At 54.9% G+C, this 27,089-nt stretch overlaps 1 protein-coding gene and 1 pseudogene across 9 annotated transcripts in view; one reads left to right on the top strand and one right to left on the bottom strand.

The window, feature by feature from the left end:
- CAMSAP1 (calmodulin regulated spectrin associated protein 1) overlaps positions 1–27,089 on the bottom strand; it is a 54,187-nt gene that overhangs the window by 2,127 nt on the left and 24,971 nt on the right. Inside the window, exons 5-18 of one of the 9 annotated variants that reach the window (XM_060153784.1) lie at positions 24,105–24,185; positions 23,175–23,207; positions 20,796–20,937; positions 12,258–12,397; positions 12,074–12,170; positions 10,427–10,583; positions 9,878–9,969; positions 9,247–9,331; positions 6,241–8,623; positions 5,200–5,354; positions 4,871–5,079; positions 4,500–4,602; positions 2,958–3,076; positions 2,403–2,521 (exon numbers count right to left, since the gene is read on the bottom strand). In XM_060153784.1, coding sequence (XP_060009767.1) covers positions 2,403–2,521; positions 2,958–3,076; positions 4,500–4,602; positions 4,871–5,079; positions 5,200–5,354; positions 6,241–8,623; positions 9,247–9,331; positions 9,878–9,969; positions 10,427–10,583; positions 12,074–12,170; positions 12,258–12,397; positions 20,796–20,937; positions 23,175–23,207; positions 24,105–24,185 — 3,915 coding nt within the window. Of the gene's footprint in view, positions 1–2,402; positions 2,522–2,957; positions 3,077–4,499; positions 4,603–4,870; positions 5,080–5,199; positions 5,355–6,240; positions 8,624–9,246; positions 9,332–9,877; positions 9,970–10,426; positions 10,584–12,073; positions 12,171–12,257; positions 12,398–20,795; positions 20,938–23,174; positions 23,208–23,286; positions 23,380–23,590; positions 23,805–24,104; positions 24,186–27,089 lie in introns of those variants that run through there. The other 8 variants (XM_060153785.1, XM_060153787.1, XM_060153788.1 and 5 more) reach the window with 8 other exon arrangements.
- Positions 15,450–15,970, top strand: LOC132522716 (uracil-DNA glycosylase-like; annotated as a pseudogene).

The raw sequence follows: 27,089 nt of genomic DNA, 5'->3' as shown, positions 1-27,089 counted from the left end.
AAACGTCACACAGAGTTACCACGCGACCCAGCAATTCTTCTCTCAGTTAGACACCCGAGAGAAGTTGAAACACGCACGCACGTAAAACCTGCGCACAAACGCTTTCAGCCGCGTTACTCGTAACGGCCCAAAGGAGAAACAATCCAAACGTCCATCAGCAGGTGAAAGGATAAACAAAATGGTCCAGACGCACAACGGGAAGCTGTTCAGTCACAAAAAGGAACGAAGCGCCACCACACTCGCTACAACTCGGAGGAACCTCGGTAACATCGTGCTGAGCGGAAGAAGCCGCCCCGAGAGGCCACCTCAGGCGTGAGCCCCTTCACGGGACGTGTCCAGAAGAGGCGAACACACAGAGCGGACCGCAGACCTGTGGGGCCGGGCGCCGGGGGCGAGCGCGGGGAGCGGCCTCGGTACAGGACCCTTCTGCGGGGGGCAGCTTCTGGGATTAACTGGTGATGGCCGCCCCCTGGGGACGGACTGAGCAGCCCTGAACTAGCACTGAAGGGGGGACCTCACGCTGCGTGAGCGCTCTCTCGATAACGCTGCCGCAAAAGAACCTGAGGCAGGCACGACCGTCAGTGCTTGTTACAGCGTCTGCCGTACCGTGTGCTCAACTCTAAGAAATCACTAACACAAAAACATTTTAAAACAGATTCTCCTCGTGCTTGAAAATGTCTAGTTTCGTCTTCTACCCCTGCATGGGCCAGGGTTCCTGACACCCTCTCCGGGTCTCTGCTTACTACGGTATCTGCCTCTTCACCCGCCCCTCAGGGTACAATGCCATTGTCCAGCGGCCACGGGACACGTGGTCTGTAACAGATAGACTCGGAAGCGGGTCACACCCAGCTGTCTTCTACGTAGCCAGGAGCTAAAAAGATTCGTATGATGTAAATCTACGTAGCCAGGAGCTAAAAAGATTCGTATGATGTAAAACAATGCCACTCTTCTCACTCTGTTTTTGTTTTAGAAAACTAACTTTTCACAAATAGATACTATTCTTTTCAGAATCTAACAGGCTTGTTGTTTTTTAAAATAAACAAATATATTTATAAAATTAAGAAGAAAAAGCAAAATTTAAAGCTGCAAGTATAATACTGATTTCAACGACATAAAAACCGTTCAAACGTGAACAGAACTAGAGACGCAAAGACACATCCAGGCCCCCGGGCCCCACCCTCCGCAGGCTCACCACGGCCCCGCCTCCACCCTCTCGCGCCCGTCCCTGCCGGCAGCCGCTCAGGAGGCCGTCCTCTGCCCACAGCTGCATTCACCCCCTCACCCAAGGCAAAGCCAGGTCCCCTTCGGCCCACAGAGGCCCGACTGGAGCTGCCTCGTGACCTCTGACCCCCAGCTCCCCGCTCCAGCCCCAACCAGGGGATCAGTCCCACCTGGAGCCCGTGCGCCTCCCTAGATCTGCGGGGCACCCTCCCCGCTCCAGGCCTCTGCTCAAATGACACCTTCGAGTAAGACCCGCTGACCGACCAGCCTACTGACCACTGCAGCCACCCTCGGGCCCGCGTCCTGCTCCCCTTTCACTCTTTCCAGACCGCGGCCAGAATCAGCACCACCCACTTTTGTACACAGGTTTTTGGGGACCGAGCCGCCCTCTGGTCAGTCTGTGGCTGTTCTCACGCTGTGACAGCACAGACGGGCAGACCCGCCGGCCTCCAGAGTTTCTCGTGCGACTGCTCTGTCGCGGGGCCGCCTCGTGCCTGGGACCGTCAGCTCCACAGCCAGGCCTTCGCGTCTGTCTGCTCCTGGACCAGCCCAGAGGCTGGAGCAGCTCGGTGACACGTGAGTGGAGAGGAGCCCCGCGCCCCGCACGCTGCCCCCAGCCGGAGCGTCAGTCAGGTCATGGCACGCAGTCCTGACCTGGACCCTCCTTCCACATCTTCTACCTGCTGAGGCCACCACCACTCACCGTTAGTGACCGAGGGCTGCCGCCCCCGGGGAGCAAACAAGTCAACCCAACGGGACAGAAACGACCAGCATTTTGCCCCGAACTCCCACTTCTCCAGCTCAGAGCTGGGGTCCCTCCTGTCTCCACCCGACACCACCTCTGACCCCCCCTGCAGACACCCTGCCCTCAACACCAAACTAACTCAAGAAATCTCACCCACTGCCCGTGCCGCACCCCAGAGGGCCTGCCCTGGACCCCCAGCCCCGACCCCAGTGCAGCCCCCTCCGTCTCGCTGGTCTGAATCCCGCTCTTCCGCGGAGCCGTCCCAACCGCCAGGGCCTGGGACACGAGTGTCCTGCGTGTCCTCACACACGAGTCACACACGTGCAGGACAGCAGCCTCACGTGTCAACGATCGGGATGCTCTCCGCTAGAAAGAACCCTCACTTATAAACACCCTTATCCTACATAAAAGACTGGGGGTGAAATGTGATACTTGCCTCTAATATCGAATTCTTGTGCGGTTCATTCACCTTTCCGGCCAGACAGCAATGGGATATGGCGTTGTGAATAATCGGCTTGTTGGATTTGCTGCTAGGCTCCTTAAACAGCTTGGGACCTACGAAAAGCAGGCCAAGATTTGCAAAATTAATATTTACAGCACACACACACACACACACACAAGAAAGGCGACAATTCTGTAGAACCAAGCAGCGGGTAGGCTGAATTAGGGATGTTCGTTAATTTTTTGAAAATGGGAAGAGCCACTTCAAATCTGTGACAGAATTCTAAGTTACAGATTTTAAATAAACTAAGGAAAAGACTAAAGTAAGTAATAATTTATTCCCTTTCCAATTTTGGTTTCTTTGATTAAAAAAAAAAAGAAACCAAGAAACAGTAATTTTTAAAAGCCTAAGGTTCCAAAGTGCCCAGGACGCCACAGTGAGCCGTGGGCTGTGCAGACGTTAAGGGCACGTCACCCACTGCGCCCGGGCCCCGCCCCCCCACCAGGCCGCGGCCGTGTGCCCGCGCCCCACAGAGAGCGAGGCCGTCACCTGTGTACTCGGCCACCGACGCAAGGGAGGACGCGGCGGACGCCGTCTCCCAGTCTCTGTCGGTGCTCCGGCTGGGGTTGCGGCTCAGGATGGGCAAGGCTTCCAGGGACTCGACTCTGCTGGGGAAGAGGACGGGGGCGGGGCTGGGAGGGCGGCGGGCACGCCTCCTCTCGCCCGCAACCGGCACCGGCTGGCGGGATCCTGCCCCGAAGCGGACCAGGCTGCACCACCGGCACATGAAAGGCCATCGGCCGCGGCAGAAGGCTGGCGGCAACAGTGGGGAGCGCAGCCAGTGCGCTCCCTGCAGAATACGATGACAGACGCGGGGCAAGACACCAAGACCCCGCCCGTCTCGGGCACCACAATGACCTCATCAGGGAAGGTTCGCTCTCACGCTCAGCCCTGCTGGCGTGGGAACCAGAGGACCCGGTTTGGGCCATCTGCACCGCTGCCAGACAAGGGACGGGACCCCGGGAAGGAAGGACGGGCAGAGGGCCGAGTCCAAAACCCCGGCAGGTCTCAAACGACTCTCCAATCCCTGGCAGGCCTGAGCCGCGTCCCTGCAGGTCCGTCTCCGCTGAGCGGGACACAGACGCTCACGCACGAGAGGCAGGTGTGGGCGCAGCCTGAATCCAACCCCGGTAACCGACCGCCTGGACAGAATTCCAACCAGAATCCAGAATCCCCGGGAGGTGTCCTCCACAAAGCCCCTGCGACAAGAAGCCACCAGACGTGCGGAGAGGATGAAGGACAGGAGGGGACCCTGCCTACCAGGAGGCCAAGCCCACCCGTGGAGGTGGCCGCTGAGGCCCGTGGGCAGACGTTCAGTGCCAGCGACAGGGTCCCCAGGCCTCCGCCCAGATTATTCCTTAATCACAAGGGGAAATTCTCCAGCACCCGTGGGAAAACAGCACCTTAACCCGAGTCAAAGTGACACGCGCAACTGGCTGAGCTGAGAAAGACACGTCCTCCTCTCTGGGGTGTTCCCGCCAAACATGCACAGCCTGGACCTAATCCTGGGAAACCCACTGGGGGACGGGCAACAAAATAACTGGCCCGTACTCAGCAGAAGCGTCAAGGCCCGAGAGGACAAAGGAGGGCGAAGGCTTGTTCTGGACAGAAGGGACACGGTGACTCAGGGTGACCGTGGTCCCGCATGGGCCTGGGCTCTCAAGGACACTCTGCCAATCGGCCACGGCGGGCATGGACTGGGGACCTAATGGCAGTGCTGGTTTGATGACTGCGGTGACACAAGCCAACGTCCTTGTTCAGAGAACGTGCGCTCCAAAGCGTTTAAGGGTAAAGAGGATGCCACCAACCTACTCGTAAACGATTAAAACGAAAACGCGTGCAGGGCCGGGAGGACGAGGGGACAGAGGACAGAAATGTCGAAACGTTTCGCTAATCGGTGAGCCTCGGTGAAGGGCAGTTAGGTCCTGTGACATTACTGCCATGGCTCTGGACGTCTGAAACTGCACCAAAATCAGAGCGACAGAACCACTGCCCACAGGGCGTCCCGCCGCACGGCCCCCGGCCCCTTACCGCTGGGAAGGCGTGCCCCCCGAAGGCACGCTCTCGGGCTCTGTGGTCGCTGCGGAGGCCAAGGACAGGCTGGAGCCCGACTGGGCCCGGCTCAGGTCATCCGCTGCCAGAGACAAGACAAGACAAGCTTTCATGACACGCGTGTTTGGCCCGCCAGCCACTGACCTGTGCAGCAGGAGAAAGAGCCGGGGGCCCGATGCCAGCGGGACGCGGGGCCCCAGGCTGGGACCCTCCCCGCGCGCACGGCTCCCACCACCTGAGGACCCCGCGCTCAGTCCCAACCTTCCCTTCTGCAGCCCAGCCTCGCGGCTTCGGGAGAACTACAGTGGCTCAGGGCCGCGAAGGGGGAGGGCCCCGCGCCGCGCACTCACGTGGGGGCGTGCTCTTGGGTCCCAAATCGCTGCCGGGCTCCTCCCGATGCACGGACTTGGGCCGCGGCTTCCTGGGCCTGGACTTGGGTTTCCCCAGGCCCTGCTCCTCCAGAATCTGCTGCTGCTTCCGCCGCAGGTACTCCTGCTTGATGAGCTCCCGCCGCGCCTTCTCCTCCTCCTTGCGGATCCGATCTTCCTCCGCTTTACGCCTGCGGGAAGGAGCGGCCAGGACGCCCTGGTCACGCCAGCGCCGCGCCGCGGGAGGGGACAACAGACACGGCAGCCACGCCGACCGCGTGCGGCGCCCGCCGGGCACCCGGGCCACCTACCGTGCCTCGTCTCTCCTGAGCTCGACCTCCACCTCCAGCTGCTGCCTCCGCATGCGGGCCTCCTCGGCTTTGCGCTGCTGCTTCAGAAGGAAGGCCGCCCGCTTCCTGGCGAGCTCGTCATCTGCCTTCTGTTCGTCCTGCAGGGCAGACGCCACCTACAGCGGGGCCGGGCACGACCCCTGAGGGTCCCCAGCACTGCCGCCCCCGGCCCTCCACGCACCCCAGGAACGTGAAACGCTTCCTACTCCTCGTAACTGATGGGTGAGCGAGCGCCTCTCTACAGACACACTGAAATACGAGCGGGAGGCAAACCGCGCCCTTGGGGAAGCAGTTAGTCTGCTGGTACTGAACTCCGTTCGCCTTGAAAACTGCACTTGTATCTCCACAACAGGAGCCAAAACCCAGACGGGTCATCTGTCTGTTCCCAATTTAAGAGCACAAACGTCAGGCAAAGGCCGTGCGTGTCTCCTGAGAAGACGGCCCTCACAGCTCCGTGGTGCGTCAGCCACCTCCAAAGCGCCAGGACAAAAGGAGACGCTATCAAGACAGAAGGGGACCTCACAACTCACTGCTCTCTCCTGAAGGAAACGCTCCAAGAAAGGCACTGAGAGAAACAAAAACGTTTCCTGAAGTTTCTACGCCCGCCGGGACTCTAACGGGGTGAAGCAAACCTTGGCCCAAAGGCCAAGTGCAGCCCATGACCTGTTCTGCAGACTGCGAACTAAGAATGCTTTTTCACTCTTAAATGGTTGGAAAACCATCAAAAGAAAAACGTTTCGTGACACACGAGAACAAGTCAGAACTCCCATTTCAGGGCCCAAGGTCAAGCTCTGCTGGAGCACGGCCAGGCTCCCGCAAGCAGGCGCTCCCAGCGGCTTAGGGCGAGTTGGGTCCTTGCGGAGACCACGCGGCCATGAAGCCGTATGCGTCTCTCCTCAGCCTCCACAGAAGAGGTTAGGTTCTCTGTGACGCCCTCACGACTAGGCCAGGGTGACGTGCCCGCCCGCCCGCCACGTGACACAGATGCCACCAGCGCTTTACCTTGAAGAAGAAGCCGACCCCCGGCTTCTGGTCGCCCTCGCTGGCGAGGTCCGCGGAGCTGTGGCGGCCTTCTGTCCCCCCGTCATCGTCGGGGGCCTTCAGGTCGGAGAGGTCCACCTCGATGAGGCTAGCCTTGCTCCTCGGGGGCCCGTCCAGGGCCGCGCCCCCCTTTCCTGGCCCGCTGAGGGCGGCGAGCCCCGCCCCCCTCATGCCGTCTTCCAGAGCCTCCCTGAAGCCCATCTGTTCCGAGGTGACGCTGGCATCCCTGGGGGAGGCCGAGACAAATGTCCGCTGGTTGTTCTCATCGTGGAGCCTGTAACCGGCGAAGCAGCACTCCTCGTGGGGGTCACTCCCAGGGTCGGCGACCCCGTCCCAGCCCGGGTCAGAGGGCGTCCGGGGGGAGAAGGACCGTAAGCGAGGGGCGGCCTCGACACCGGGTGTGAGGGCCTTGCTTCGGGAGGAACCCTGCGCTCGCTCCTTCGGCACCTTCAGCTCGGCCGGTCTTCCCGAACGGGAATTCCGACCCGGACCGAGCCGAGGGGCCTTGCGGTGGCCGGCCAGTGCCGTCGGAGAGAGCGGCTCGCCAAAGTGTATGGCCCCCTTGACCTTGGGGTCCTGGGAGCTGTTCCTGGGGCCCGCCGGCGCGGGCAGCGTGGGGGACGCGAGCAGCAGCTGCTCCTGCTGCTGGGAGACCCTGAGGATGGCCTGCTGCAGCGTGCTGATGGTCTCGTTCAGCTTCTCAATGGACAGGTCGCACTCGCCCAGGTCCACGCCCACGTCCACGCCCTCGACGGCCTCCAGGAGCACCGCTGACAGCGCCTTGCTCCGCTCCAGCTCGGGGAGGGCGGCGGGGTCCTTGCGCTGATGCTGCTGGACCAGAGCCAGGTCCTCTCCGTCCAGGTCGGGGGGCCCCAGGAGGTCTCCCCTGCCCTCCTCCTTGCCAAGCAGGTCTCCCACCCGGGACACGCCATCGAGGTCGTCCCCGTTGTGCTGAGAGTGCCCTCCCGCCGAGGCCCCCGCTTTCAGTGGCCGAGGGGCGGCGTCGGCCCGGCCCCTCCTGACCACGTGCAGAAAGGCTGCCTTGCCCAGCTTTAGGCGCTGCCGCGCCGACAGCGCCTCCACCTTCTTCTTCTGCGCCTCGATGGCCCGGCGCTTCTCCTCCAGCTGCATGTGCAGCTGCACCAGCTCGGAGGCCAGCAGGTTGGCCTGGTCCCCGCCCTGCCAGCTCGGGCTCTGCTCGCCCCTCTGCTTCCACGTGGTCAGCGGGGCCGGGCAGCTCTCCGAGGCGTCGGGCGTGGTCTTCTGGGAGCTGCTCGTGCTTGACTTGGTCTCGCAGCTGTTGAGCCTGTGAAGCTTCTTCTCGGCAAAGCTGGTCATCTTCACGCTCCCGCCGGCCACGGAGCCGCTGCTGAGCTGGCTCAGGCACGGGCTGGAGCGGCCGCTGGCGTCGTCCTTGCCCTCGTGCTCCTTCACTTTCAGGTCCTCCTGCAGCTTCGCCGATTCCTCCTCCCCAGCGTACCCGGGCCCCAGCACGGGGCAGTCCTCGCCGGCGAAGGCCTGCTCGGCCCCCTCCAGGTCTGTGATGTCTGAGTCGGAGTCCTGCCTCAGGATGGCCCAGGCCTCCGGGCCAAGGGCGCAGGGGCTCTGCGCACAGCTCGCGGACAGCCTGCCCTCCACGTCCTCGTCGGCTCTGCCCAGGTGAAGGAAGAAGCCGTCGGCTGGCAGTCCCCAAGACGGCAGGCTGGAAACGCCGCCGGCCGGAGGCCCGCCACGGGCGTCCCCCACTGCAGGCGGCCCCGCCTCAGTGGGCGCGGGGCCGAAGCCCATGGGAAGCTCTGAACAGGAGATGGGGGTGAAAGTCCTATTCAAGTCTCGACTGACGTGACTGCCAGGCGCCTTCTTCCGCCCAGGAGGCTGGTGGCCCTCGCCGGACCTCCTGGACGTGAAGCCCCTCGGCCGCCCCTCTCCGCACTCATCCTCCTTGGTGACCGCCTGCTTCTCCTTGGCTGGCCTGAGCACGGCCGGCATCAGTGGCTCCAGGAAGAAACTGTCGGGCTGACTTTCTAAGGCATCCGCCAGCCTCTGGGGAGACCTGGCACCTGCCATCAGGCCGGGCTCGGCGCCCTGGTGAGCCGCATCCGTCCTAACGATGGCCAGGAGCTCCTCACCCTCGTCCTCAATACTGACATTGTTCAGGAGGCTTCTTCCATCGGTCCTGAGGGCTGCGGGCTGGGGCTGGTTCTGCGGGGTCAGATGAATGACACTGGATGCCAAGCTGTCCTTGCTGATGGAGCGGGCCAGGCTGACGCTGTCGCCAGAGCCTGGGTCCACGTCGCAGCTCGCAGCGTGATGGAGAGCAAAGGGCGCTGGCTGAGACGCAGGCCTGCAACATGGGGAAAGAAGCCATTGCACACGCCACGTCCCCACGAGAGGCTACGCAAGCTCGTGAGTGACGAGAACGCGAGTTAAGAAGAGAGAATCCAAATCTTACACACGGGAGACTTAAACAAACCCTCTCCCGGGCAAAAGAAAACCAGAGAGCCTTTCAGTCCAGCAACTCAGACACGCTGGCCCAGCTCCCCTTAAAGATGCTGGGGGTCCCAAAGAGGTTTTATTTATTCATCAATATTTGTCACTTCAGAAATTCAAGCTGAGATCCTTTTAAAATGATTAAAAATTCCCGTGAGAAATCTATCACATGAGCAGTGGCCATATTTTCTAAAACAGACCAGTGCAGAGTGTAAACAGTGGGATCGTTCACATTCCTGCAGATGTGACATCTGGCTGCATGCTCGTGTCTGATCTGATTCAACCTGCTGTGATCCCACACCTGGCGAGGCCCTGAGAATGGGAAAAGTAGTGACATCCCAGCGTTGTTACGGATATAATTCTGACCTCCAAGGGACTCCGTGGGCCCCAGGGGCCCTTGCACCACGTCTGGGGCACTGCTCTGTCAGACTAATGAACATGTCAAGTAGAAAGGTATTTGAAACGCGGGTGGGTCACCTGTTTTTTTTTTCTGTCCACGCTACTGATGCCCCTCGGGGCTGACCGTCGACTCGGGTTAAGGAATTAGATCGGTGTCGCTGGTCTGCAGTTGGAGGAAACAAGTTTATGTTCAGCATTAAGTAACTGATTTTATATCATTTGAAATTCTGTCACTATAATAACCATTTCTCAAGGAAATGCACCATAACTCAGTACACCAAAACTGCTAAGGAAAGCAAGCAACCACAATACAAAAATTTTTCGTAGTTTCGATAACAGGCAGTGTGTAATTCAACCGTGATCACGGTCATGAACATAATCAGAGTGTTAATTACACGTCGATATCAATTAAATGACGTCAATGCCCATTGAGATAATGAGCGGATGTCAACGTATAAGCTCTTGCCGCAAAAGACAACAGTAATTTTCTGTGTGCTCCGTGTGATTCATTATGTCTCAGTAACATTTTCACTGTAACGACTATGAATTCTAAGGTACGTCAATAAAGATCAAAACAAGTTCTGCCACAGTTTTCTCAACTAACATTACTACGCCATGGTGAGTCTATGTATTTTGAGAGCCATGATATTAAGGAACTCCAGCGAGAGGGATGGGAAACAGCCGGCAAAGGGGAGACGGCGCTCCTTACCAGCGGGGTCCTCTCCCTGCACTGTCTTTTGCTGTTTCTGTCTCAGTGGCAACAACGGATGCGATGGGCTAAAGGCAGAGGCCCCTTTCCCCCTAAACAGAGAAAGGATGGGAGAGAAAAATCACTACCTCACCAATCTTCAAGTTCAAAAACAAAGGCGTAAGAAGCTATGGAGACCATCACGAATTCACACCAACCTATAAGAAGTTCACAGATTCCTTGGGAAAATTAATTATTATAAAAATGAAGCCAAAATGTGCCAAGAACTTCAAACTTGGGATAAACATCCAAACTGCAGCTAGGGGAAGTACTGACCTCTGGTTACGGCCTGTAATACAACAGGTTTCAAGTTTTCACAGTAAATTCAAGTTCGCATTAAGGCTACCCTGCTCGCCTCCGGGGGAGCAGGGGCCACAGGAGGCCCTCTCACTACCTACTCCGCACAGGCCTGCCATCACCCCTGAGAAAAGGTAATCCCCACGGGAACTGCAAACCAGCAGGAAGAAGGAGGCCGGGTGGCGGCTCTGTCCCGAGAACAGACAGACTTACAAGAGCTCAGGCTCTTCGAGGTGCAGGTGGTGCAGCTGCGTGGGGGGCTGCGGATCGGCTGGGCTCGCCGCCGCGGGGCTGCCCAGGAAGCTGCGCTTGGTGGCGTTGGAGATGGGAACAGGAGGCCGAGCGCTTCGCGGGTGCGATACTGATTTAGCTGCAGAAACAATTTTATAGAAATAGTTACTGACACTTACAACACTAGCAAGAAGACTCTAAAAATAAATCCGTTTTTATAAGCACTAAAGACCCAACTTTTTTTTACCTGAAACCAAAACTTCTCCAAAACAATAAAATGGTTTCCAGGTCAACAAGTGTATTCTGTAATGAATACGACAGATATTATACCAAAATGAGCACTAAGGTCAAAAGACCAACACAGAGTAGAAGAGCGAGCACCGGGACTGGAGGCTGCGTCTGGACAATTAACAAGCGGCCTCGTCGCCGGGGCCCTGGGGGTGCAGCCGCCAGGACGCCTTGCCGGCCAAACCCTCAAGGCGGCAGCTGCCTCAGCTGCAGAAAGACCTGGTCTTCTGAGCCCAGCCTGTGACTGAGCACCTCAGTGGTCACTTCAGCTCAGGCCCCCGTGGGGTCAGGTGAGGAGATCAGGCCCAGCCCAAAGCTCCCGTCTGAACAGGGACCCCATCTCTGAGGCTGCTCCCCAGAAGGCTGGCCCAAGACAGTGCCAGGGACAGTCCCGGCAGCAGGAACCAGACTCCAGAGCCAGACCGCTCACTGCCCAGGGGTCTTACGTGAGGGGCAGGGGAGCACGCCTTGGCCACTGCCCCGAGCCCTGGCCGTCTGGGCGTCTGCTCTGCCGACGTGGCAGGGGGGTATCTGTGTGCCACTTCTGTTTTAATCCCCGATAAGGCTGAGCATCCTTTCATAACGTTATTGGGCCCCCGGAGTCCTGCTTTCACGAAGCACCTGTTCAAGTCTTTTGCTCTTTTTATTGGTTTGTCTTTTTCTTCTTTTGATATGTTCTGGACACTGTGTATCTGCTGTAGGTATATGACAAGGATCTTCTACCCCTGGTAGCTACTTGATTTCCTTTTTTTTTTTTTTTTTTACTCTTTTCATCATCTTTTAATGAAAAAAAGGTCTACATTTTAATGTGGCCAATTATCAATCTTTGCCTCTGTGGCTAAGATTTTTATATTCTTTGTAAGAAATCCCAAGGACATGAAAACATTCTCGCGTATCATCTTCTTGAAGTTTTGGAGATTCTCAAGGCTGGCAGATCGTTTTACTCTGTGGTAAAACAGATCTTTTTCTGCCTTGTTTTAGGGGCAAAAAAGTCAAAGCTGTGGAGGGTGAGGATTGGCATCACGGACTAGAGCACTTCCTGCCCGAGGTCCGTCAGAACCACCTGGAACCTTCTCTCCAACGTCTCCTGCTCGCCCTTGGACCCTGACGCCACAGGGCCAGGACGGACCCCCAGCTCACAGTCTGGAGGAGCTCTGTGCGTGACCACCACGGCGCACCAGACAGGGGCCCAGACGGTGACACGCTCTGTCCTCCCAAAAGAAACCACTTAAACATCACTGTTGTACAAAAACCAGGAACCAGTGAAGCGCACCTTCTGAGTGCTGTGCCTCGACTCCCTTAGAGGAAACAGCTGTCACTTACGGAGAGTTTGTCACTCACCATCTTTCAGTTCCTGAACATCCCTGGGCTGAACAAAGTCTGGTTTGACATTCTCAAACCACCAGAAGAGCTCGGCAATGAAAACCATAACGTTTGGCTAAAAGGAAAACGAGAAATCAAGGACACAGTGAGGAGCTTATTCACACAGGGCTTTAAAAATATGTTTTTAATAAGTCATTATTACCTTCAACACTAAGGGAGCATACAGCATATCTTCTAGAGTGAGATAAAAGCACTTGTTCAGATACTCATTTGAGAATTCTCTCAGAAGCCGAATATTATACAGGCTGTCCGCCATCGACGTCACCTCTTTCAAGCATATATCTAACAGATAAAAAGAAAACTGCAATTTATTAGAAAGACATTCTGCTTCATAAGTGTGTGTGCGCACATACGTGTGTGTGTGTGTGTGTGTGTACACATACATACAATTTTCAACTGAAAAACAATTTAAATAAAGGTAGAGGTGATATTTAAAAAGGTAATAACATTAACAGATTTAAACATCACAACAAGTATTATAAATAATGTTAAACATAGAAAGAAAACACTCAAGAAAAAGACAGGAGAAATCTCCAGGACCTGAATTTAATTGTTAGCATCTAAAAAGTATACAATAATTACCTGAACTTTTAAGACTGGGCTTCCAATAGGAATGGTAACAATCACCTTTCAGTTTATAAAGGACCTGGCGGCATAAGGCCACTTAACATTTAACCAAGCTCCTTTCCAGGGAGGTTATCTCCGTGGTTGGGGGAGGGGAGCATAAAACAGGAAGTGTCAGGCTTATCCACAGGGAAGCACGGGAACACTGCTAATCACAAAACTCAGGAGCTGTGCAGAGCACAAGTCCTCCTCTGCTGCCTGTCTGCACCTGTAGCAGGACAGCTGCCCATTTTACGCTGCTCTGCAGGATGCCAGCCCCTCACCCAGAGAATTCCAGCGCAGACACCCACGCAGACACCCACACTGGGCGCTGAGCAGGCTCCATGGGGGGAGGTGGGCCCGCCCTCAGACAGGAACCACTGGAACACCTAGATACCACTCCAGACTAAACTGGAGGCAGCTATACTGATGACTCAGCTCTGCCTGTAAATAAATAAACAGGACTGAGAAACATCACTTATTTTAAAATAGCTTTACTCCTAAGAAGAAATCATTTTCAGCGATTTAGAAATCTCATGCGCACACGGATTCACAGCACCCGGGATCTACGTATGAATTCTGTCCTGTGTGGCGACGCCCCAGCACTATGAATTCTCAAGAGAAAGCTTCTCTAAGCTGAGTAACTGCACATTTATATTGCTAAGAAATGTTTCTTTTTTAAAATTCAGATTATGAAACATGACAAATGTAAAGAACAGACTCCCGTGTACTCTCAACCCAGACGGGACAAACATTAACATCACACCTTCTCCGACCCAGGTCTTACTTTCTTTCAGTAACAGAGCATCACAGGAGGTGAAGCCCGCCTCCCCCCAAGGCAACCCCTCTCCTCAAGCCCCGGAACCTGTCTCGTGTGGGTGTCTTTACCACGTATGGTCTCTGCCCATAAATCATATCAACAGTGCGCTGCCGACCTGGCTGTCTTCAATTCACATTCATGACAACAAACCGCCTACCACGTTGCAGCCTGTTATCTTCCCCAAACTTGGAACTACGTTTCCAAATAGTTCTCCGCTGCTGTGGGCAGATTTCAGTCACTCATTTTAACAGCGATTTAGGATTCCACAATTTCCACTAGTACGTAAAATGCCAGAAAAACCAAACTTGCACGCCGTCTGCGCTGGCGACCCTCCCAGAAGGGGCTGCAAGCTGTGCTGCCCACACCTGACCATCGCCTGGCCACGTCCCACCCCGCCGTACCCCCGGGCCTCTCAGCCGGGCCACCCCGCTGGGCCCGCTCTGCCTTCCTGCAGCGGTGCACCCCCTGCTGCTGCGGGCTCGCCCTGACCTCCTCCTCTGGGGAAAACCTGTTCTTGTTTTGCCTCTGGGCTGTTCATCCTTTTCCCACTGATTTGTGGGAATTCTTTTTGTATTATGGTTACAGAACAACTGTGTGACGATCCTTTGTCCGTTTACATTTGTCGCAAACACTTTTTCATGGGTACGGCTTTTACCACTGAGTTTTGTCTGTGATGTTCCTCTGTCACCACAGTGAATCTTAATATGGTTAAACACAGGAATCTTTTCTATTACTTGGCTATTTTGTAAGTTAAATAATCCATCCCAACACCAATGTCATAAAAATATTTTCCTCTATTTTCTTTTCAAAGTTTTTAAATTCTGCTTTTCCGGTTTGTGTCTTTCATCCAAGGAAGAGTGTTTGGCTCATGTGGGGTGGAGTCTCACTGCATCTCCCCCCACAGATGGCGCTTTGCCCCACATTCTGCGCTGGCCAGTCCCCCTTGCCCAGCCGTGGGCCACGCCAGGCACTGGGGTCCCACAGAGAGTCACTGTTCGGACCTCTCTGCATGGCTCCCCTGCACTTAGCGGATGTAAAGTTAAACAAAACTTGGTCTTTGCAGAGCAAGTACCCCATGTTCCTCTTCTTCAAAATCACAACTTGTCTGAAATCTGGGACAAAGCAAGAGAACAATGAATGTCATGGATCAGAATCCGTTGAGTAAAGTAAGAATCCACGAGGCCGTCTTGATACAAATCACCGCGCGGATAAATAACGACAGAGGAGAGGAGAGCAGCCCTCTGCACAGGAGTGCTGACCCACCAGAGAACAAGCAGCAGAGCTAGAAACTCCCGACAGATACCAATGCTGGGGTGAAAGCACGACGAGAGACCAAAGCCACTCCCCGATCACTGGTCGGTCATAAAGCAAAGAGCGGTGATCTCAGAGGAGGAAGCCAACGCACGCCACCTGAACCCAGGGACCATCCCTGCGGCATCATTCCTGCCGGAAACCCAGGCCCTGAAGGCCACCAGGAGGGAACGCCGGGCAAAGCCAAACCGGGGACAGTCAGCCAACTAAGCGACCTGCATGCCTGGAAAACGTCAAGGGCAAGAAGGGCTGAGAAAGGCTGGGACTCAGCTCCAGGTACAGGGAAGCAGAGATGGGACCCTCAACAGGGTGGTGATGCTGGGCCAGAGCCTGGATTGGACAGAAGAAAACAACACCAGGGGCGTCCCTGGCGGCGCAGTGGTTAGGACTCCACGCTCCCAATGCAGGGGCCCAGGTTCAATCCCTGGTCAGGGAACTAGATCCCACACACATGCCGCAACTAAGAGTTCACAGGCCACAACTAAGGAGCCCGCCTGCCGCAACTAAGAGCTGGCACAGCCAAATAAAAATAAATAAATAAATGATAATAAATAAATATAAAAAACAAAGAAAGAAAGAAGACCACAGCAAGCCCCACACCAAGTCTTCACACGGACCCAAACCTGCGACCTGAGACATGTGAAGGCCGCCACCCTGGGACAAGATCCACGGCGTGGACCCCATCAAGCCCACGGGTTCTGCTTCAGTGTTCAGAGACCTGGCCCAGACCTGGTCCAGACCCGCGCAGTCTGGGAAACACTTATAAAGAGCTGTCTGCAGACACGACGGTTTTGTTCACCCTGGTCACGGAGGTTTACCTAGATGGGCCAGCGAGGTGCTCTCCAGCTCACTGCTGCCTTCACCGCCCAGCACATCAGGCCAGTTCTCACACAGGCTGGGAGCACCTCACCGGCACCGTTGCATCCTGGCTCAATCCAAATGCGAGAGGTCTTGTCTCTGGCTCTGGGGCTCCTACGTTCAGGAGAAAGGCAGTGCCACAGACCGCGCATCCCTCCCCGCTGTCGGTGCACAGAGGGCTCCTTGGGTGCAGACATTTCTCTAAAATCAACACGCTGCTGCCCAAGGCCAGCGAAGGGCCCGTCAACTGGAAGGATCTGTGACCGTGACCCCGGGAGAGGTCCTCTGAGCAGTTTTCTAGAAGTTGCTATCCAAGTATCCGTCAGTGACAAAGTCAAATTGAAAACATAATTTCCCTGGGAATTCCTTTTTTTCTAATACTTATTCTATCTATTTATTTATTTATTTGGTTGTGCTGGGTCTTAGTTGCAGCAGGCGAGCTCCTTAGTTGCGGCACGTGTGTTCCTCAGTTGTGGCTCGCCAGCTCTTTAGTTGTGGCATACGCACTCTTAGTTGAGCTATGCGTGGGGGATCTAGGTTCCCTGACCAGGGATCGAACCCGGGCCCCCTGCACTGGCAGCGTGGAGTCTTAACCACTGTGCCACCAGGGAAGTCCCCTCCCTGGTAATTCTTAAGCACCCTGCACAAGGGAACACAGTGTCCACGGAGCAGCCATGAGTCAGGCTGCCAAGAGCTGCCAGAAGTGGCAAAGCTCCCCTGAGACCTCGGCCTGGAGGACACCGCCCATGGCTCCACGTTCCTGGCAGGGAGATGAGGTCAAACACGCTGGACTCTCCTCCTCTTCGTTACTACTTTTATGGGTAAAGCAGGGAGACCAGCACTCTTTGGGCAGGGCCAGCTGCTACTAGTGTTCACCTGGTAGGTTAAACTGCAGGTTTGAAGGTGTCGGGTGTCTTCATTTGGAAAAGGCCCCCTTCGCCCAGCCTGCATTCCCATCTCGGGCAGGTACACTGACCCGCGATCTTTCACGAAGCCCCCAGGAAGCCTGGGGACATTTTGCAAGTTCTCAGAAATTAGGGGTCAATTTCCTGACTGTAGTCGAGGTGAAAATCGCTAAGGAACAGTCCTTGGTGGGAACCTCCACCGACAGGCAGAGGCCGGGGAACGTGACTGGGTCCTGTTTGCGCAGTTATTGGGTATTTCTAGGGATAAGCTGTGCACGTTGAACAGGAAGAAGGAGACAGGTGGATTGTTTTTAAGAGAAAATGCTTTTCTGCTAGGTGCATCCTGCGTTGAGGTTTCTGAGCCGGCACAGATGCCAACGCTGGAGTTTGGTTTTTTTGGATTGAAATCACTTGGGGAATTTTTTTTTTTTTTATATAAGACTGGTGAATTTTGCTTTTTTTTTTTTTTTTTTTTTTTTGCGGTACGCGGGCCTCTCACTGTTGTGGCCTCTCCCGTTGCGGAGCACAGGTTCTGGACGCGCAGGCTCAGCGGCCAGGGCTCACGGGCCCAGCCACTCCATGGCACGTGGGATCCTCCCGGACCGGGGCATGAACACGTGTCCCCTGCATCGGCAGGCAGACTCTCAACCACCGCGCCACCAGGGAAGCCCGAATTTTGCTTTTTTAAAAAATACTTATTCAAGTGTGTGTGTGTGTATATATATATATATATATATATATATATATATATATATACATTTTTTTAACAGACAATCTTTATTAGGTGTGCACCTCCATCTTAGATCCTGTTGGAGATGCTGTTTTGCTGTTAGGTGGGTTAAAGGGTTAACCCTGGGTGAGTTTGGTAATAAAAGGTTGTTGAAGTTTAAAAGAAAAGAAAAAAAAAAAAGAATGTGTTTGTTCTCCAGTTATTCCCAACTAGCTCAGGGAGAAAGAGCACAAACGTGACAAGATGTAACAGCTGGAAAGTCTGGGGACAAGTATGCACCAATTCCTGCACCTTCTCTGTAAAAGTAAACTCACATCGAAATAAAGTCTCCAGGACTTCCCTGGCGGCGCGCGGTGGTTAAGAATCTACCTGTCAATGCAAGGGACACGGGTTGGAGCACTGGTCTGGGAAGATCCCACAGGCTGCGGAGCCACTAAGCCTGCGAGCCACAACTACTGAAGCCCGCGCGCCTAGAGCCCGTGCTCCGCAACAAGAGAAGCCACCGCAATGAGAAGCCCGCGCACCGCAGCGAAGAGTAGCGCCCGCTCGCCGCGACTAGAGAAAGCCCGCGCACAGCAACGAAGACCCAGCGCAGCCGAAAATAAAAATAAAGTCTCCAAAACAACCATTTTGTCCCTTTGGCCTCTAGTCTTCCACATGAATGTTTGCATTCCCTTGTCAATTTCTGTAAAAAGGACTCGCAACAACTGCATGAACAATCAGGGGACATCACAATGTTTATGCTGCTTCTTGGCATCTAAGAATATAGTTTAACCCCACCCGACGGCAGAGTTCACGATTTTTCCCACGGTCCCACATCTTTTTGTGGCGTTTATTCCCCAGCACTACAGACAGGTCTTCTGTGGGCCCCAACACTCACCAGGAGCTGGTACCGTGCGCGGGGCAGGTGCACAGAGCCACGCTGCCAGGGCTGGGGCTACGGCACCCCCTCCCGTCCCCCTGACTGCAACAGTCCGGGGTCGAGAACCTCTGTGGGGTCAGAGCACGTCAGCGGCAGGCCAAGGGCATCCGTCACAAATGGGCAGTGGCTTCTAACAGACCTTGGTCTGTGCCTCCTGAGATGAACAGGAGAACACGCTCAGCCATTCAATTCTTGTTTTCTAGAACTTTACACAGGATTTTCAACCCATGTTAAGAAGGAAAGAGAGCCTATGCCCTTCCTCCCATGCTCTGCTCCTCGTGCCGGAATAACCCCGGCAAAGACGGCCTGCACGTCTGCTCTGGAGCCCTCCCGGGACGCCTGGCTTGGCCTCCTCTGCACCCCTCTACTCCACTCCTTCACCAGGTGGCTTGTCCAGAGCCCAGGCGGGCCGTCCTCTTCAGGACGGAACCTGCAGTTCAGCCTGTCTCCTCCATGTGTTGGGGTGATTTCTGACCAGAGGGGAAAGACTACTCTTTATTTTTCTTCCTTCAGCTGTCTTGGGTTTATTTCTATGTTCTTTTCGAATGCGCTGAGATCAACCTGGTTCATTAATTCTTAAATTCCTTACTGTCCAGACTGCACTGAGGCGACGTTTCCCTTCACCCGTCACTCTGAGCTGCGTCCTGTGGGTTCTGGCATGTACGTCGTTCGTCCATTTAATTCAACAAATACCTGATCAAATTTGTCCCAGACGCTATTTTAGACGGTTGGGATGTATCAGTGAACAGATAAAAACGCCTGCCCTTACAGAGCTCCCACTAGAAAATTCCACTGTAATTTCTACTTTGATCCATGAACTATTCTGAAGTATCTTCTTTGGTTTCTAAGCACTGACAATTTTAAAGGTTTGGAGAAATACGCTGCACGTTTTTGTTACTGACTTCTCGTTTTACTGTGTTGTGAGGAACTATCAATTCTCTGCAATCCGTCGAGGTTTCTTCCGTGGCCTGAATCAAGGCCACTTTTGTAAAGGCCTCCAGGCTTCCTCGTTTTAAAAGAGCACGACCCCTACGAGCTGGTGCACTGGGCCCAGCCTGCGTCCGTGTGTTCAAGGCCCCTCTGGCCTCACTCTGCCCTCCCCTGCTTCCTCAGCCTGGTCCCGCAAGGCAAGTCGTGAGCCTGGCTCCAGTCACTCCACCCTGTGGTTCTGTCGTTTTTAAAGCCCCGTTTTGACGTTCCGCTATTAGGCGCAATGAGCTTCGACACTCACATCCTGCCGTGGGTTTTCGCTTCCTCGGTAGCACAGGCTCTCTGTCCCTCGTAGCTGTTTTTGTCTCGAGGCCCCGGAGGACAGGTTAGAGACAGGCTGGACAAAGCCCGAGGCAGGACTGCCTACCCACACACGCAGCGGGCGGAGGGCCGAGGGGAGGGAGCCCAGCGCGCTCGAGCGCCCCGCACGTCGGCATTTTAAACGCTCTGCGCTCGCATTCAGGGCTCTTCCTCACCCAGGTCGGTCCGCGGCGCCTGCCGGCCTGGTGGTGGCCGGGCCCCTTCTCTGCGGGTCTGGCGGACCCTGGCGGTGGCTGCGCTCCCACATGGCAACACTCTGCTCTGACTCCGGCCAAACGCGTCCTGGACCCGAACGAACTCGCCTGGCAGCTCACTTCCTCAGGAACGACCTCCGCCTCTGCCCCGAGATGAGCCTCCTGGGTCTTCCCTGGCCGCGGGGGAGCCTCCCCAGTCCTTTCCAGGGCCCCGGTTACAGGTCTCAGCGGCACACGGCCCAGGCCGCACGGGGACAGAGGCCTAACGGACCTGGGGCCAGCACGTGCCAATCTGGGGGTTTTCAATCACAGATGGAGACCCCCTCCTGGAACCTGAGCCCCCCTTTCTTTCAAGGTCAGCTGTGTGCTTTAGAAACTACAAAACCCAGCACTTCTGCACTTGGATCAGAAGCAGGACCGACGTCAGCTCAGCGCCGGCAGTGAGTCTGACAGACACTCTATGTGCGGCCGGCGGTCAGGGCAACTGTGGGCCTCACAGCTCCCTCCCCCAGAAAGAAGAGGACTCAGCAAAACCTATATCAGAGCTCCTGTCCGCACGGCCCTGGACAGGTGTCCGGCGCCATGCTGCTCACGGCATCACCCGCACCTCTCCCTGCAGCCAGGCGTGAGCACCTCAGAGACACACGACACGGTGATACCAACACCAAGCACACGAGTCACTCACGGCTTGGCAACAGACGGGTCTGCACTCATTTTCCTAAACCACATTCTACATGTTTTAAATCAACTAGAGTAGGGCTGACGAGCTCTCAACTGTTCTGAGACTGAAGTACAGTCACCAATACTTAACACGTTACCCAAATATTTCAAAGTCCCATTTCACACCGGAGAAAACTGGTGGAGGCTACCGACAAGCACGCCACCGTCAGAGCTGCCCGCCGCTGCGCCTCCCCGGTTGGCACTAAGGACTCAGGGCGACTCCCCGGTGTTCTGACTGTTTGGATCAGAGCATCCTAACAGCCTCCTGAGCCTCAGGTCCATTCCAGAGGCACGTGCTCCACTCACCGTCCAGCTTCATCTGCTCCGGGCAGTAGTAGTGGACCACGGCCAAGAGAGCAGCCCCGTGGCTGCCATCCCGCATCAGGTCCTCCAACAACGGGAAGTAGGGTGGCTGCCTCGTTGACAGGTGCTCTCGGCGGTAGCGCACCTGCGGTGGAGAAAAGGGAAAGGGTCACTACGCACGAGGTGCCGTCACTGCCGCCTACGTCACAGGCAGGCCGTCAAATCTAGAGCTAACAGGAGTCCTGCGGGACAATGTTTAGGACAACGGCAATCACGTGGGAAAGCCCCAAATGTCTGGCTTGCATAGTCCGCCTGGAACGTAGGTCACGATCCAGGGAACTGGGCTTCGTGGCCACACTGGGCGACAGCAGTTAGCCGCTAACGACACCCGGCCGCCTCACTCTAAAGGGCCGGGCACACCCAGGGCCAGGAAGCAGGACACACGTCTACACTGCCAGAGGCCGCGTACCATCAGCGGATGAGAAACAAGTTAAACGGCAAACAGCCTACGCTGGGAAGACCCACGTTACTGTTACTTTTCTCAGATTAGCAGCGTTAACCTTGGCCATTGTGAAGAACACGAAGCAGCACTAACAGAGTCTGAGAAAATACCCAAAACCAGGTTAGACGGAACGTCGTCTAATCCGTCAACCAGCCCCTCCGTCAGTGCACGGAAGCGTCAGGAACCTGAGTGCTGTAAAAAACAGGCATTCTTCAAGGTTTCTGTGCTTCTGCCTTTACAGGAAGCCACGTGCACGGTGCTCTCCCCGCGCGCCTGGGCACTGCCCCTGGAGCTGGGCCTCGCTCACGAGCACAGACACACAGGCCGCCAGGCGACCACGTCCTGTGGCACAGGTGAGCCTGGCATTTCCTGCAGCCGCGCCTTCTCCAGGGGAGGAGAACACAGTGCCAGCTCGAGGGAGAAAACCCGCCACCCGTGCTGCCGGCTATGGACCTCCGCGAGCCGTGCAGGAGAGTCAACCCAAAGGAAGGCGCCCCGGCAAGAACGCAGTGTGCGCACAGCGCAGGGCAGTCAGCGCCGGCATCTGCACAGAACACGCCTCACCCGTGCATGTGCAACGCACGCCACTAACACTGGCCTCGACATGGACTTTAACTTGTTTCTCGGGCCGCCGTGCCCGGGGGCCAGCCTTGGGGCTCCCGCATGCAGAGCCCGAGGCACACGCCGGGCCAGGTCTCCACACACACAGACAGCGCGCGGGCCGAGCACGGCATGCAGGGAAGCGGGTGGTTTCGCGGCTGAGGACGGATGGTGTGCGTTTGCATCAGGGAAAGTGCTGAAGCCCTGGGTCGGGGGAGCCGGGGCCACCCCTCGAGGGGACCCTGCTCCAAACCTCCAGCAGCCTAACAGTCACCCCGCTACCGATGAGCCAGACATGCGCTCAGGCAGCCACGGTGACCAACTGCTAGGAGGAAACCTACAGGCGCTCTGCTCTTGGCCACATTCTCCAGTTTTTACACGAGTCTCATCTGAAACCCCACTTCCGGGAGGACACCTGCATCTCTGACTGTGTCCTCACTACAGCTCATAACTGCTTTTAACAGTTCTCTCTTTGGCCTGCAGTTTTCGAGAAGTTAAGAGATACGTAAATATGCATAAAAACGCTTACCCCCTCTTTGTTATTAATATATTTCAAAGAGAAGCAAAATTATCCATCAGCTACAAAGCAGAGTATATCACTGCTCACACAGATCCCACTGACAGTTTTACATCCACAGTATCTCCTTTATGATGGAATTCTAAGGATAATTTGATCCAAATCATTAAACTAAAGGATCAGGCAAATAAAGGAGTCTTCAAAAAGATCTGTTCTCCAAAACTTCATTTTAAAATGCACCACTTGGAGCACCAGGTATTTTTCCGTGGGAAACCGTGTAACGAACTGGTTCTGCTTCCAGAACAGGTCCCCAGGTGGAGCACAGCCAGAGCTGCAGACCGAATCACCACGGACCGTAACGTCAGGAAGGACAAATCCAAAGGGGAACTTAGCAGATTGGATGTTTGTCATTCCTGCTGGCACCTAGCAGAAAGGAGAATACAGCCTGTCATTGACCCTGAAGTTCGTCACATAAAGAAGTTAACTATGTGTCCGAAGAAGAAACTGCCTGCAAGTCTACCTAAGAAACTGGGCGAAACCACACTCTGGGTGCTGGCTACACAATGCACCTTAGGGCTCCAGAGGGCCTCGTTACCGTCTACTCTGCCCAGAACCGGGCCATCACTGCCCCGCGGGAAATGCAACAACACCACCAAGGAGGACATTCAGACAAACAGTCACGAGCAGTCTGTAATGGAAGCAAGTGGTTGCGGCGGGACGGCCGTCTGGACGGCAGCTGGGCGCACGCGCGGAGCTCACTTACGGGCACTAGCTTCCAGTACCACTTGGAGGGAGACTGCTCGGGAGGCGAGGGAAGGAAGGCAGGAGAGGAGGTCAGCGCGGCAGGCGCACGCGTGGACAGACGAGACACACACCTGCACACCACGTTCACACGAGAGGCGGGGCGTCCCTCTGCGCTAGCAGATGACCGCAGGGGAAGCTCCCAGGCACCTCTACGACACTGGCCTCTGCGGGAGCAAAGACTACTCTGCAAACTCCGCACGGGCCGGGCACCAAAAAGGACAGGAGCCAACCGCCATTCGGGGAGGGGCTCAGCGAGCCGTCCACGCCCATCTGAGGAAGGGGGGTGGCTCACGGAAGCGTGGCCGGGGTGAGGTGCCCACGGACAGCATCCCCGGGGTCCAGGTAAGAGAGGGGAGCAAGGGGACAGTCGCTCACCCCGCAGCCCAGGGGCCCGCAGCCCAGGCCAGGCCACGTCGTACACGCGTTTGAAGAACATGGATTCAGTCACACACGTGCTCGGCCAAAAAATATAATAATAATCAGGTCACACAGGACGTTAGTGGGTCATTTCACTGGACACGTGTCGTTTACCCGCCTGAATCCCACACTGGGCTCACAGTCCGTGAGGGCTCCAAGGGGACCTCTGGCTGAGGGCAACCCCCCCACCCACCACGCTGACTTCACCCCGGGTGACCCTACGTCCCTTCCTCTGGAGCTTCCGACACCTCCCACCTCTCCCCCACCCTCCCAAGTTCAACACTAGGCTGCCCCTGCCTGGGAGAAAGGGCAGTGGGCCACCGCGCCCTCGCCACCAGGGCCGGGGCCCAGGGCACTCGCTCCCTGCTTGGTAAGAACAACGAACAAGCACAGAGCACACACAGACACAGTTCTTTAAAACGGGAGCAACGCTAACTTGGTGCGTTCCAGAGAAGTGAAATTTACCCTTTACCTTTTGATGAGCTGGACTTTCCAATAACTGCTGTTTTAACTTAACTTCTTTCTCTGTTATCTCTCTCATTTTAAGATTTACCTAAAGTAGAAGAAATTAAATGCATTAAAAAGGCAACTGAAATTGATTTCCAACAGTGGTGTGTACATCCTTCCAGCACCCACCTTACTTGTTTGAACTCAGGCTCTTAGATGCAGGTAATATTTAGACCCATGACACGCATGCAGAAATACATGGATTCCCTGTGACCTGTGATTCGACAGAGAGCAAGGAAGGCCCTCACGCCCCACAGCACCCGCGTGATGCTTTCCACCTCACGACAGGATCGGCAGCCTCAGCGCTGACAGGATCGGCAGCCTCAGCGACAGGATCGGCAGCCTCCCCGGTGCACGGGCAGCCCAAGTTCGCCGCCACTATCAGCGAAGCTGCTGATAACGTGGTCTGGCTGAAAACCCCCGAAGCCTAACAGGTGCTCGCACATTCCCTGACCACCAAAAGAGCGCTAAGAACTGTCGTGAGACACTCGTAAGCAATTAGTACAACTGCTCGGAAATGATCAAAATTGCAATTATAAAGTAACAGCGTGGAGAAAAACACTCATCAGTGTTAACAGGGACATGGTCAAAGCTATAATCAGATGAAATGCCACAGAACTGAATGTCTTCTCATTAAACAAGAATAAAGGTAAGTGAAATCATGCACATCAAATCAAGAATGTAGAAAATTTGTTTTTTAAAAGAGAAAGACAAAAGAAAAATCAACGTTGATAAGTTTTAAAATAAATGAATTAGGGCTTCCCTGGTGGCACAGTGGTTAAGAATCCACCTGCCAATGCATGGGACACAGGTTCAATCCCTGGACCGGGAAGATCCCACGTGCCGCAGAGCAACTAAGCCCGTGCATCACAACTACTGAGCCTGCACTCTAGAGCCCGCGAGCCACAACTACTGAGCCTGCAAGCCACAACTAACTGAAGCCCGCGTGCCCAGAATCCGTACTCCGTAACAAGAGAAGCCACCGCAATGAGAAGCCCGCGCACTGCAAAGAAGAGTAGCTCCCGCTCGCCACAACTCGAGAAAGCCCGTGTGCAGCAACGAAGACCCAACGCAGCCAGGAAGCAAATAGATAAAATAAATGAATTAGAATAGATGGATGGATGGATAAGTGATAAAGCAAGTACTGTAAAAAATGTTCACTGTAAAATCTAGGTGGTGGATACAGGGTGTTCTCTGTATAATTCTGTCAACTTTTCTGCATGTTTAAAATTTTTCACAATAAAATACTAGAAGTTAAAAATTTTAGAAAATTTGTTTCTGCCATAAACTAGATACCTTCCTAACATGGAAAGGATTTTCTGATTGGATTGGTGATGCTATTAATGAATGTAATTTTTGATACTATATCGTGAAATGAGACATTGGGAAGATCCATGCACGTCAGCAAAACAATGTTCCCAATGACAAGGCCTCACAAAATCGTGAGTAACAGGACCAGGAAAAATGTAAGAGAGATTTTAATACCACAGAGTACAAAAAGTGCACTGGGGGCTTCCCTGGTGGCTCAGTGGTTAAGAATCCGCCTGCCAATGCATGGGACACAGGTTCGATCCCTGGTCCGGGAAGATCCCACATGCCGCAGAGCAACTAAGCCCGTGTGCCACAACTACTGAGCCTGCGCTCTAGAGCCTGCGAGCCACAACTACTGAGCCCACGTGCCACAACTACTGAAGCCCGCGCGCCTAGAGCCTGTGCTCCGCAACAAGAGAAGCCACCGCAGTGAGAAGCCCGCGCACTGCAAGGAAGAGTAGCCCCTGCTCATCACAACTAGAGAAAGCTCCCGTGCAGCAACAAAGACCAAACGCAGCCAAAAAAAAAAAAAGAAGAAGAGAACAGTTCACTGGGCTAGTACCTAGATTATATAAAAGAATCGTTGCAACAATAAAAAGAGGAATAATCCAATTTTAAAATGGGCAAAGGATGTGAACAGACATTTCTCCAGAAAAGATCTACAAATAGCCAATAAACACATGGGAAAAGGTTTCCCATCATTACTATCAGGGAAATGTGAATCTAAACCACAATGAGATACCATCTCACACCCTCCAGAATGGCTAGAATCAAAAAACCAGAAGATGAGTGTTAGCAAGGACGTGGAAAACTGGAAACCTCTGGTGTTGCTGGGGGAATATAGACGGTGCAGCAGCCGTGGAGACAGTCTGCCAGCTCTTCACTGAGTTAAACACAGAGTTCCTGTACGACCCAGCAATTCCACCCCTAGATATAAACCCAAGAGAAGTGAAAACACAGCCACACAAACACTGGTACTTGAATGTTCACAGCAGGAGTCACGATAGCCAAAAAGTGGAAAACACACATGCCCACCAGCTGAGGAATGGCTAAACAAAACTCAGCATATCTATACGACTGAGCGTTACTCAACCATAAAAGGAATGTGGTACTGATAAGTGCTACAGCACGCATGAGACGTGAAAACATGCTACTTGAATAAAGTCAGAGACAACAGGCCACGTACTGTAGATTGCATTTAAATGAAATGTTCAGAACGGCCAGATCCAGAGAGACAGAAGGCAGAGGAGTGGCCACCAGGGGCTGGCGGGGAAGGACTGCGGATGGCACCAGCGTCTCTTTCTGGGTATGATAAAGATGTGTGCGATTGGTGGTGACAGCTGAACCTGGTGAGTATCTTCAAATCCACTGAACCACACACTTTAAAAGAGTGAATTTTACAGCATGTGAATTATATCTCAACTTTTTTAAAAAGTTAATTGGTGGGCTTCCCTGGTGGCGCAGTGGTTGAGAGCCCGCCTGCCGAGGCAGGGGACGCGGGCTCGTGCCCCGGTCCGGGAGGATCCCACATGCCGCGGAGCGGCTGGGCCCGTGAGCCATGGCCGCTGAGCCTGCGCGTCTGGAGCCTGTGCCCCGCAGCGGGAGAGGCCACGACAGTGAGAGGCCCGCGTACCGCAAA

This window comes from Lagenorhynchus albirostris, chromosome 7 (genome assembly GCF_949774975.1).
Source record: "Lagenorhynchus albirostris chromosome 7, mLagAlb1.1, whole genome shotgun sequence".
NCBI lineage: Eukaryota > Metazoa > Chordata > Mammalia > Artiodactyla > Delphinidae > Lagenorhynchus > Lagenorhynchus albirostris.
This window is presented reverse-complemented; position numbering and strand designations above follow the sequence as displayed.